The sequence below is a fragment of the Mesocricetus auratus genome, unplaced genomic scaffold (genome assembly GCF_017639785.1).
Source record: "Mesocricetus auratus isolate SY011 unplaced genomic scaffold, BCM_Maur_2.0 Super-Scaffold_100015, whole genome shotgun sequence".
Taxonomy (NCBI): Eukaryota; Metazoa; Chordata; class Mammalia; order Rodentia; family Cricetidae; genus Mesocricetus; species Mesocricetus auratus.
The window spans coordinates 54532129-54544728 of record NW_024429198.1 but is presented as its reverse complement, the minus strand read 5'-3'; the positions used below and the strand labels follow the sequence as shown (position 1 = coordinate 54544728).

General features: G+C 46.9%; 1 protein-coding gene across 1 annotated transcript in view; it reads right to left on the bottom strand.

Annotated features, from left to right (window-relative positions):
- Window positions 1–1930: 1930 nt before the first annotated feature.
- Elp2 (elongator acetyltransferase complex subunit 2) overlaps window positions 1931–12600 on the bottom strand; it is a 33536-nt gene continuing 22866 nt past the window's right edge. Inside the window, exons 18-22 of the mRNA XM_013124388.3 lie at window positions 10768–10960; window positions 8980–9101; window positions 7431–7564; window positions 6684–6791; window positions 1931–3114 (exon numbers count right to left, since the gene is read on the bottom strand). Of these exons, the coding sequence (XP_012979842.1) occupies window positions 2925–3114; window positions 6684–6791; window positions 7431–7564; window positions 8980–9101; window positions 10768–10960 (747 nt within the window). The 3' untranslated portion in view covers window positions 1931–2924. The remainder of the gene's footprint in view (window positions 3115–6683; window positions 6792–7430; window positions 7565–8979; window positions 9102–10767; window positions 10961–12600) is intronic.

The following is a 12600-nucleotide window of genomic DNA, read 5'->3' as shown; positions in this document are numbered from 1 at the left end:
GGAAGGGAAAAAAAATCAAAGTACTCTTATGTGCAGATGACATGATTTTATTCATAAGAGACCCTAAAAACTCCATCAGGAAGCTTCTACAGCTGAAAAACACCTTCAGCAAAATACCAGGACACAATATTAGCACACAAAAATCAGTACCCTTCCTGTATACAAATGACAGACTGGGGAAGAAGTCAGGGAAACAATACCTTTCATAATAGCCTCAAAAAATGTCTTGGGGCTAACTGTAAGCAAGCAAGTGAAGGACTCGTATAGTAAACGCTTTAAGAGGTTGGAGAAGACATCAGAGAATGGAAAGACTCCCACACTCTTCGGTCAGCAGGGCTAATACAGCAAAAATGACCATCATGCCAAAAGCAATCTACAGATTCAATGTAATCCCCATCGAAATACCAATACAACTCTTCACAGATACTGGAAAGATAATTTTCACCTTCATATGAAAAAACAAACAAACCAACCCAGGATAGCTACAACAATCCTGAATAATAAGAGAACTTCTGGAGGCATCACTATCCTGATTTCAAACTGTAATACACAACTATAGCAATAAAACCAGCATGATATTAACATACCTGTAGGCAAGTCCCAATTAAATGATTTCCTTTTTAAGAGTTGCTGTGGTCATGGTGTCTCTTCATAGTAATGAACCAAAAAATCTGTACAATTAACCAGGACCCCATACAATCAGGACACCAACAGCAACAGACCACCCCTGTACCAACCTCGTGTGTGCACGAGGTCTTCTGCCATGTGGACTCTAAGGTCACAGTTACTGAGTACGGAAATAAGAAGCTACCAAAGTGCTGGGATTACAGCTGGGAACCACCACGCCCACTCTTATGTGTGCTTTTGGGGCCACACTCCCCATTCCGTGGGCTTTTCAAAATGGCACTAAAATCAGAAACTCAACTCTTATTGTTGTGCACAAGGCTGACCCAGAAAGACACTTTGAAGACTCCAGGAAGGCATCAATATGAAAACATGGTATGGACGGTATTGTGCGTTCAAGCCGTGCCACAGGGCTTCTAAAGCTGGAAGGTCTTTCAGTCACCTGGAGATGGTTGAAGCAGATTCCGTCTCTGGGCGTGGATGTATGGTTTGGGGGGTGGGGTGGGGGTGGGAGAGCTGAGGGCTGAGGTTACAACATGACAGGAGTGCCATCAAGACTGAAACTCAGTGCCAGTTATCAGTTTATGAGCAGCTGGAGAGGTGATGCTCTCTCTCTCTCTCTCTCTCTCTCTCTCTCTCTCTCTCTCTCTCTCTCTCTCTCTCTCTCTCTCTCACACACACACACACACACACACACACACACACACACACACACACGAAAGAACCACTGACAGCAGCATATCTTGTCTACTTTTAGCTCAGCACAGCCCACCCAGGACTTTCCCAATGCTGCCAGGGAGACTGAGTCCCTGTCCCCGCCTCCCCCCAGCCCCCCCCCCCCGACGTGTACAAAGTGTTCAGTTCTCACTCTCTCCCGCTGGAATGAGTAACAGATCCACTTTCCTCAGATGAGACCAAGGAGACACGGGGACATATATGACTCCTGGGGTTCAAAGCAAACGGTGTACTTGGAAAAATCCTATCATTTCTCCTCTGCCTAGGAAAGTTGTCAAGACTTTCATTCACTGTGCTGTCTGAATTCCACGCTGAGCTGAGGGGCAGGTAAAACACGGGGAAAGATAACCTCAGCCTGACAGTGGTATCTTCTCCCAACAGGGAGGTCTCATTCCTTCCCTTCACATCACCTTGTCAGGTGACCACTTCCCGGGAGGGCTGTGGTGAGTCCAAACCTCTCGCAAGCTCCCACTCACACAGGCCTCCTCATCCCAGAGCCTCCCCTCTGAGCCTCCCTGGCGACACTCACCCTTCACTCTCATGACATCAGCTGTCATCTAACTCAGATCGCTTACTGTCCAGCCCGATTTATTACTTAAAATCCAGAAATGATACTTGAAGTTTTTAAGAGAAGAATCTCAATGCCTTTCTTTAGATAAAGCAAGGGAATGGCTACAGTTCAAGCTTACAACTGCCTGCCAAGTTCTGGAATACTTGGCAGCTAGTAGGAAAAAGAGGTCAAGACAGCACACTGTGTGTGGTGTGCTTATTTAGATGGAGTGTAAAAGTAAAAATCGAACACTCTGGGCTTCTGTTATTCCCTCAATCTCCAGCCTCTGAAGAAGGTGATAAATAAGAAAGCATCCCAAAGAAAGTGCTTTGGACACATCTGAGTGTACATTCCAGAAGTCACGTGCTGGAAAAGTCTACTGTCTAATGTGTTTTTTTTTTAAGACGTTTTTATTATTTATTATGTATACAGTGTTCTGCATGCACATATTTCTACACACCAGAAGAGGGCACCAGACCTCATTACAGATGGTTGTGAGCCACCATGTGGGTGCTGGGAATTGAACTCAGGTCCTCTGGAAGAGCAGTTAGTGCTCTTAACTGCTGAGCCATCTCTCCAGCCCCAAGTGAGAGGGTTTTAAACAGATGTGGTACCTTCCTCAATCTCTCTGGCTTCCTGTCCATCATGTGATCTCCCTTTCCCAGACACATTTCCCAGTACTGTCAGCCTACCCACAAGGCCCTCATCAGAACCAAGCAGATCCCAGGGCCATGCTCTTCAACTCCCAGAACTCTGAGCTAAAAAACCTTTTTCTTCACCTAGTACCCTTCCTCCAGCATGCTGTCACAGCACAAAACTTACACAGAGAGAGCTAAAGACTCAACACAATACAAAATGAGACAAATCTAGCCACGAGGAACAAATGTCCTTCACGAGGAACACACAGGTAGACCCAATCCTCTCTGACGGTGGGGGTGAGATCTGGGCGTTTGTATGTGTACACAGCAAGGGAAAGCAGCCAGGGCCTCCAGGGGACGGCAGGAGGAGGGGCATCCTAACACCCGTGAGGCACGGCAGGGTGTGTCATGTCTGTCAGTGCACACCTGCTAACCCTGTAAATCTTCACAGTGTGATCTTCACCACAGCTTGCGAAGTGCAGCCACTCGGTGACCTCGTGAGGCTCCTCGGTGTCCCCACTGCAGCTCTTCCAGGCAATCTTTCTGACACCAAGCGCGTGACCTTGGCTGCAAACGAGACAGACATCAAAAGGTCAGCACAAGCCATGACTGCAGTACCCTAGAAGCTTTCTGCAGTGATACAAGCTGGGCGCCTGGACAGCTGTTACAAATGGATACAAGTCTACCCTCCAGTAATTTTATCCTATAATGAAAGAATCTTAGTCTACTTTCAAAACAGACTAACACCTTACGCAGTGGCCAATGACACCGCAAAAAAAAAACAAGAAATAATACATTTCTGTCATGTTTTAAGCATCCATAGAATGACCTTGTTTTTTGTTTGTTTTTTTCAAGAGCTCACTCTGTAGACCAGGCTGGCTTCGAAACCATAGATCTGCCTGCCTCTGCCTCCTGAGTGCGCCACCACCGCCCGATCTGAAATGACTATTAAGGCTTTCAGAGGCCAGAAAGATGTCTCAGTAGGTAAAGGCACTTCCAAACAAGCCTTGCAACCTTAGCTCAACAACTCTGAGAATCCAACTCCTCCAAGTTAACCTCTAACCTCCACATACCATTGCATGTACATGCTCATACACAAACACACACATAAATAAATGAAAATTTCTTAACAATCTAGTCTTTCAAGATAACATTACTGAATGTGTTTCAATTTTGCAACACACTTCGGGTTATTTTGTTCTGCTGACACTGCTAGAGATAGATGGACTTAATATTTCTACTGCTGGTAAAAGAAAGGTGCTGTAAAACCCTCAGGAACTGCACAGTAAGGGTCACGGTCTCAGGGTCACCTAACTGTAGGGTGTCAGGCAAGATAATAAATTGAACATGAACTGGTTCCTGCTCCCAAGTCCCCCAAGACACTACCAAACAGAGTAGCCATAGCTCCTGAACAAAGTGTGACACTCTCCATGTCAAACTGGTAAACAAGCACTCAAATGATTGAAACCAAGAGCAAAACTCCTATGCAGGTTTTAAAGCACAGAGACTGAAAGAGAGCTCGGGGCACAGATCTCACCTTCATATGGGCCAGGGGTCAGTAGGCCAGGAGGTGCAAGTCTGAAGAAAGGGGCTTGAACCCAGCCTGGGTGAGCATGAATCCTTACAGCCTGGGTAAGTATGGACCCTTACAGCCTGGGTGAGTATAGACCCTTACAGCCTGGGTGAGCATGAATCCTTATGGTGCAGGGAACATAGGTTCTTTCACTGAGACAGACTGCACAGACAGCATTCAGCCTGGTCAAGTTCAGTGAACCTGAGTTTATTGGGCTTACTCAAAAGAGTATGGGGATGAATGGGCAGCTACAGACCTGTCAAGTGTTCACCTCAAATAATTTCAGAGAGTGAGGACCTTCTGAGCCTCCCTGAAGATCTGCTGCCCCATATAAGTCATGTTAATAGGCCTGATGTGCTTCAGCTCAGAGAGTCATGTCCAACCCAGGAGAGATGTCACAGCTTACAGAAATAGCCATGAGAAGGTGCTGCTGTGTGCAATGTTTTCTGAGAACGCTCTACAGGAAATGCTAATATGTTATGCAGACTGTGACTTGAGTGCCTCAATGAGAGCCAATCTTCCTGAGGGGGAATGTGAAAAAACACCAGTCTCTTGGACACGATAAATAAAAACGGTAGCTGTACTGTGAATATCAAGCTCTATAAATATGGGTGCTGAGTTTTAAAAAGGCAAGGTCTAATTGAGCAACACTATAAAAAGCATTGTTACTGGTTTTTCTCACATCACAACTTATCAAGGTTTGGGACACAGTTTTGAAAAAGAAGCTCCAAAAGCCATGCTAATCACAGAGGGCCCAGCCACTGTCAGCATTCCTTAAATACGTTTTTCTCATCCTATTAATGGTGATCAACTAACATATTCTGAAGGACATAACTTATTATTTATAAAAAATGATGGGTTTTTTTGGCTTGTTTTATTTCTTCTTTAAACCTAGCATGTTAACACACATATTTAAAAGATATGGAGGGCCCTAGAGAAATGCATCTCCATGCAAATGAGATCACTTGAATGTACATCTCAGGACTCATGTAAAAAACAAGACTAGGTACATACTCCTGCAACCCTAGTGCTGTGTGGGGTGTAGACAGGGAGATTGCTGGCCACCAGCCTAACTCCAGATTCAATGAGAGACCCTATCTCAAGTGAGTATGGCAGAGAGGACTAGAACAGCAGACCTGACCGCCTTTTCCGGCCTCTGCATATATGCAAGGAGATGGGTGCATGCTAGAACACACACGCATGCACACTCAGACACAGAGATGTATGACTCAGACGGTTGGGAGTCAGAGGCAGGAGGGTGGTTCCAAGTTCAAGTCCAGGATGGGTTATACATTCAAGTTCTAGGCCAAATAGACCTATATATAGTAAGACTATCTCAAAAAGACAGACAGACACACACACAGACACACACACACAGACACAGGGAGGGAAGAGGGAAGATAAAAAAGATAAAAGAGATCTGGGGGACTGGGAATGTAGTCTAGTTATAGAGTACTTTTCTAACATGTTTAAGGCCCTGGTTGAATTCCTAGCACCACAAAATTCATCAGTTAATTACAAGACAAGGTCCTTAGAAAGTCAGTCTGAAAGTCTTGCTTTTATTTCTGTGAATGTATTACCAGCAAAAAGTTAAAATTTAGTAATTAGAAGAATAGCTATCCAAATAACAATGTATTAAATCCAAAACTACTTCCACATGACAACCCTATCATTACAACAACAAGGAAGGAAATTGTCCCACAGTGGGGCCACGGGAGTCGTCTGTACCAACGCGGGCAGAGCTCTATGGCTTACAAGACAGGAGGAGGAAGGAAAAGGGACGGCAAGGGCGAGAAGGCCCTATGGAAGAGGACGTCAGCGGCTCTCTCTTGTTGCGAGCCGGGCACACGCTACGACAGCTGCAACACGGCAGACACATTTTAACAGTCACAATGAGCACTGACAGAGACAAGCTCCTCTCGAGGACACAGCTGTGCAAGGCCAGCTCTCCCTAATCTCTCACACTCGCCATGACACTGTGTTTAGAAAAGTATTTGAAATTATGTTTAAACAGTACAGACGAGGAAGATTGAAAAGCTCAAGAAAATGAGCCACAGAAAGCTATCAATGACTTCCTGAAAGCTTAGACATGAATTAAAAACAATTAACATTAACAATTAACTTGTGCATAAAGGCAAATTAAAATAGCCTCTGATGGAGTTAGGGATGTCGCTTAGTGGGCAGAACACTTGCCTTACATGTCTGAAGCCCTAGGTTCCATCCCAGCACATTCAAAACTGGGTGTCACGGTGCAGGCCTGTGATCCCAGAATGTAGATGGAAGAGGATCAGGGTCAAGAGACAACCCCTTCCCCACTCCCCCACCCCACCCCACCCCACCCTAGGAAGCAAAGCAGAGGAGAGAGGAGAGGCAAGGGGGGCAGTATGACACAGACCAGCATTGCAGTTGAGTGGACAATACCCGAGCCCACCATGCTAGCAAACATCATGTTAAGAGGTACTATTTGACTCTTAACACCAGAGACAAAGATGAAAATGGTCACAGATTTGCCACCAACCCTCTTTCTATCTAATCAGATGGAAGCAAAGTAGGAAGAAGATACCTTGGAGTTGTTTCTATACACCGGGTCCAGTCATTGACTTCTTGATTGGTCTTTTTCCAGGAGTATAAACAAATCTTCCCACTCTCCAATCCGACTGCTACCACATATCTGTTATCAAGGGAGGGAGACGGCAGGCTGGGTCAGTATGAGTTCTCTTCCCTCTATCACCCGCCTGCACTGCCTCTGTATATCCTCCAGGCTCCTCTCTACAGAGGATGCACGAAGGTCCACCTGTCCTTTCCTTCCAAAGCCCACAAGCTACAGTTTCCCCAGCAGGCTGCACCAACTCCTGTTCTCCTGCTGAGAGCCTTATCATTTATTACAGAAGTAGAATTTAATATTCTAGGTAACAACCCACCACAATTGACTTCTCATGGAGAAAATTTGCCTTGCAAAGTCTGCAAGAAATACAGACTCCAGAATATCTGTTCTTATGAATTTGGCTGTATAATTTTGATATACAGACTATGTATTGGGTGCTTTATATTCTCAAAAAGGCCCCAGAGAAAGGAATTCCTCCTCACCAGAGTGTCATAAGAGCTGCAGCCTCTGAAGCTCACGTAGCCCCTTACTCCATTTAACCCTTCCCCACCTTTAAGTTCACCCCCATGTTTTATAAGTCACTCACTCTGTAGACCAGGCTGGCCTCAAACTCAGGTGCTGGGATTAAAGGTGCCACCACCACCACTGGGCTGACTTGAAAACTGAGATGCTAGCTACTGAACGACCAAATCTGAAGAAACTGACCTGTGGACTAGGTCCAGCACGGGGCAGACACTGACAGCTGTCACAGAACTGCCCACATCCAGGACAGAGGAGCAGGGGCCAATGCTGTGCTCCACGAGGTCATCATTGGAGTTGCACTCACCCCAGACAACCACCTAGAACACAGATGACATTGTGAAACTTTCTCTGCAAGGTTTCCAGTGGTGTGTTCAAATCCCAGTAGAGGATGAAAACTATCTGCTCTGGGGTTTTGTGCATCCCAGAGAAGTCACAGTGTGGCAGACATGGGTTGGGACCTCAGCTACAGAAGCGCATCCAGAGAGCATGAGTGTTATCTAGTGCATTCCGTGACACACGACATGGTTCCGATGCAGTCAAACACCATCCACCATGTCCTGGCTACAGATGCCACCCTCAGAACCTGCAAGAGGTTTATTGGAGAGGACACCAGGTTCCTCTTCTCTACTGCCCAGTGCTCAGGCAGTCAACTTGGCCACCACACAAGACATGGGTTTCCCTTGGAGCCCAGGGTTCAAGGGAGTCTGACTGGTCACCTCTCCACAGAGGCTCTGGGAAGCAGCACACACTTCTGAGGCTGGCAGAGCAGCTGGTCTGGTTCAGCCACTCTATCGCCAACAGTTAGCAGACAGAGCTTGCTTCCTCAGCACCCAGCAAGACACCCAGGAAGGGAACCAACAGCCAGTCTGGGAGAACGACAGCTGACAGCTCACACTGGGTGTTTAACCTGGGTGTCACCAGGCCCACGCCAGCGCTGTGTCAGTTCTCTGGAGTGTTATCACTAGAAGGGGAAGAGCAGCTAAAAGAAACACTACAGCATTCTACCAGCCCTGGACTAGAAACGCAGAAGTGGCAATGCTTTACAGAGCACAAAACCAGAGGGACAAGCAGGAGCTAAGGGCAGTCGTCAGGCAACAAGGAAAAGGGCGAGTTCAAACACAGAGGACTGCCTAACTTATCCTGAGTTTTTCAAGCTCCTGCCAGGTTCTGCCCCTTTCTGTCACTGAATTAAAAGGTCCTAACCTTTACTACTAGAAAATGGGAGCTGGGGAGACAGCAGAGTCTTTCAAGGTCTGCCACACAAACACGAGAACTTGTGTTTGATTCCCAGTGCCTGTATTAAAAATAAAGCCCAAACTAGAACAAACACTTGCCAAGCAAGGCGCTGTGCCTAACCCAGCACTGAAGAGGCAGACAGCACCATTGGGGGAGGCTCGGCAGCCACATTGGTCAGAAGACTAGAAATGGTGTCTCCAGCCTCCCTGCTCTCCTGGGCTCTTACTCTCGACCAAGGGCTGACTATTCATCCCTTCTCTTGCACTGGGGCTACCTGATGAAAGAAACTGACCAAAGGTCTTCTCTTCATGTTTCAGAGAAATATGTAGAGTTTAACAAGGAAAACCTTTCCAATGTACATATATAAAGGGGACACCACGAATTTGTAAACATCTCATCAGAAAGGCAGAATAATCTGATTTTAAGCCTAACTGCAAAAACATTATTTTACATTTCAATAAAGTATTATTTTATCTTTTATTGAAAAAAACATTACCTTTTTGTCTCGACTTCCAGTGAAGAAATACTTGCTATCAGGACTCCAGTCACAAGACCAGATGATTCTACTGTGCACAGAAGTGATCTTGTTGGTGAATGCAAAGAGACTGAAAAATGGGTCTGGGAAAAAAATAAATAAATAATCACACATACATTACTCCCAATCAGGACAAGCGGCTCCTCTTCTAACCCGCGAGGTCTGTCTGGGCACCAACATCAACTCCAGGGCCACTTCACCACTGTGCTTAGCCATGCTGCCCTCACCCACACTGCACTCTGCACACCACACTGCACTCTACACTCCCCACACTGCATTCTGCACTCCCCACACTGCACTCTACACTCTACACTCCCCACACTGCACTCTACACTCCCCACACTGCATTCTGCACTCTACACTCCCCACACTGCACTCTGCACTCTACACTCCCCACACTGCACTCTACACTCCCCACACTGCACTCTACACTCTGCACTCCCCACACTGCACTCTGCACTCCCCACACTGCACTCTACACTCTGCACTCCCCACACTGCACTCTGCACTCCCCACACTGCACTCTACACTCCCCACACTGCACTCTGCACTCCCCACACTGCACTCTGCACTCACCACACTGCACTCTGCACTCCCCACACTGCACTCTGCACTCCCCACACTGCACTCTGCACTCCCCACACTGCACTCCCCACACTGCACTCCCCACACTGCACTCTGCACTCCCACACTGCACTCTACACTGCACCGCCACCACACTGCACTCTGCACTCCCCACACTGCACTCTGCACTCTACACTGCACTCTGCACTCCCCACACTGCACTCTGCACTCCCCACACTGCACTCTACACTCTGCACTCCCCACACTGCACTCTACACTCCCCACACTGTACTCTACACTCCCACACTGCACTCTGAACCCCACACTGCACTCTGCACTCCCCACACTGCACTCTACACTCCCCACACTGCACTCTGCACTCCCACAATGCACTCTACACTCCCCACACTGCACTCTCACATTGCACTCTGCACTCCCACAATGCACTCTACACTCTGCACCGCCACACTGCACTCTACACCGCCACACTGCACTCTACACCGCCACACTGCACTCTACACTCTGCACCACCACACTGCACTCTACACTCTGCACTCCCCACACTGCACTCTACACTCTGCACTCTACACTCCCCACACTGCACTCGACACTGAATTTGGTCCTCAGGCTTGGGCAAGCACCTTTACCTGCTGAGCCATCTCAGTGGTCCAGCACTTCAACTTTTAAAATGAAGTCACTAGTGATGCCAAAGGAAAACAAATGCTCTGAACTTACAGAGGCAAATCAGTCACGAATGGAAAGTATTGTTAAGTCAAAAATGCACCCAATACTCCCAGTCTACTGAACACCACAGCTCACACAAATCGTGGGGGACAACGGCGGGCCCACTATACACACCTCACACTCAAGAGAAGATCAAGATTCAAAATCCAAACTAGTCCGGACCATAGCTGACAGCTTTCACCTCACCATGAGGAATGAGCTGTGTCTGTCCCTTACCTCACACACACACAAATAAATAATGAATCAATAAATCTTAAAAGAAAGGTTTAAATAAAACCTGACAAGGAAAGTCAAGTGCTCCCCAGTTGCCTAAGAGCCTTGAATCCTCCCAGCCAGAAGGCTGTCTTCACCTGTCACCTTCCTCTTATCTCACAGCTGCTCAATGTGGACAGCTCGGACGCGACTGCCTTACTGATAACCTTTGCCACTCAAGCTGCTTACCGAACTCGGGTGAGGTCACATCCTGCCTCTTCCACAAAGACCAGGTTCGATCTCTGGACACAGCCAGTAAGAACTTGTCATCAGGTGAGAAGGCCATCTGCGTGACAGTCAGGGTGTGGAAAACAAGACTCTGCACTTGTTTCCAAGACATTGTGCTCCAAAGAATGATCGCTGCATGTTCCTTCTGAGCTGCCTGCAGGACAGAGACGAGACGGTGACACCAGGGAAGCAGAACAGTCAAAAGAGGACATCTAAAATAGATGGATCTTTCTGTAGTCCATCTTAATGAATTTACCTACAGAGCTCCACAGAGAGCTTCTGGGTGGTAACACAACCACAAAGACCAGGTTCTAGGCAAAGGGAGATGATTCATCAGGGACCCTGAGTAATAAGAACGTTACAACTTTTTATGACGAGTCATGTGTGTATGAACTGCAAGGTTAACAGTTTAGAGTCTGCTCTGGTGAACAAGGAGTCAGTATTACTGAAAGAGGGTCGGCCACTCCACAATAACAAATAAGCAGACTAGGGAAGAGGACAGCACCGTAACTGTTTACAAACAAATCTACCAACACAGCTTCAAACAAAGAACAGATTGAAAGAAAAAGGTAAATCCCCTAAGTATAGCATAGTTAGAGATCTCAAAGCCTCCTCAAGACAGCTGAGAGCATAAAGATCATAACACCATGCTCAACTAACCAGTGACTAAATCACCGGCATGCTATCCACAGACCAAACACGCTTTCCAACTGAACATGAGATGAGATCAGATTTCCCAAGCTTCAAGTCACAATGTGAAATTACAGTGAAACGAAAATAAAAACCAGTCACTAAAAAATACCTAGAAAACAAACAATACATTTAAAAACAGCCAAGAGGTCAAAGGTGATCAAAAGGTTGCAAAGTATTTTTAACTGAATAAAAATGCAAGATATTAAAATTTGTGGAACGACTGCCTTATTTGGTAAAAGCTAGTTCCGAGGCTATGAGAACTGGCCACAGCACTGTGAGAGAGAAGAGATCAGACAATTCCAGGTGCACTTAGTTGTGCTGACAGAAAACACACATGGACACACAGACGCACAGACACAGATACAAAGGGAAGGAGAGGGGCTGCCAGTAGGAAGAACAAAAGGATGGCATCTGTGGCGTCATCTGACGACTCGGTCTTCAGTGACTGTCTGGGGAACTTGGGAAGCATGGCCTTACTGGAGAAAGGTTCTGAGGTTTCAAAAGACTCTCTGCTCTTAGCTGTCCTGCCACCATGGCTCCCTGCGGACACACTTCCCCACCATGATGATGATGGACTCTTACCCTCTGGAGCTGTAAGCCCACATAAACCCTTCCTTCTACTGCCTTGGTCATGGTTTTTATCACAGCAACAGAAAAAACAGCGTCACTGTGATTCTGCACCCTCTGACATGATCCTAAGGGATAATTGTAAAACTAAAGGCCTTATTTAGTACCCATTAAAGGATTCCCACAGTGTGGCAGTCTGAATGAGAACGCGCCCCCCCCCCCTCGTGCTCACAGATTTGAATGGGTCACTGTTTGAAAGGATTAGGAGGTGTGGCCCTGTTGGAGGAAGTGTGGCACTGGAGGTGTGCTTTGAGGTTTCAAGGGCTCAAGCAGTCCCAGTGTCTTTCTTTTCCTGCTGCTTGTGGTCCTGGATGCAGAACTCTGAGCTTCTCCATCAGCAACATGTCTGCCTGCCTGCCTGCCGCCATGCTCCCTGCCATGATGAAAATGGCCTAACAGATGAAACGCTAAGTTAGCCTCAATTAAATGCTGTCTTTTTAAGCACTGACTTGGTCATAGAACACTGACTAAGAC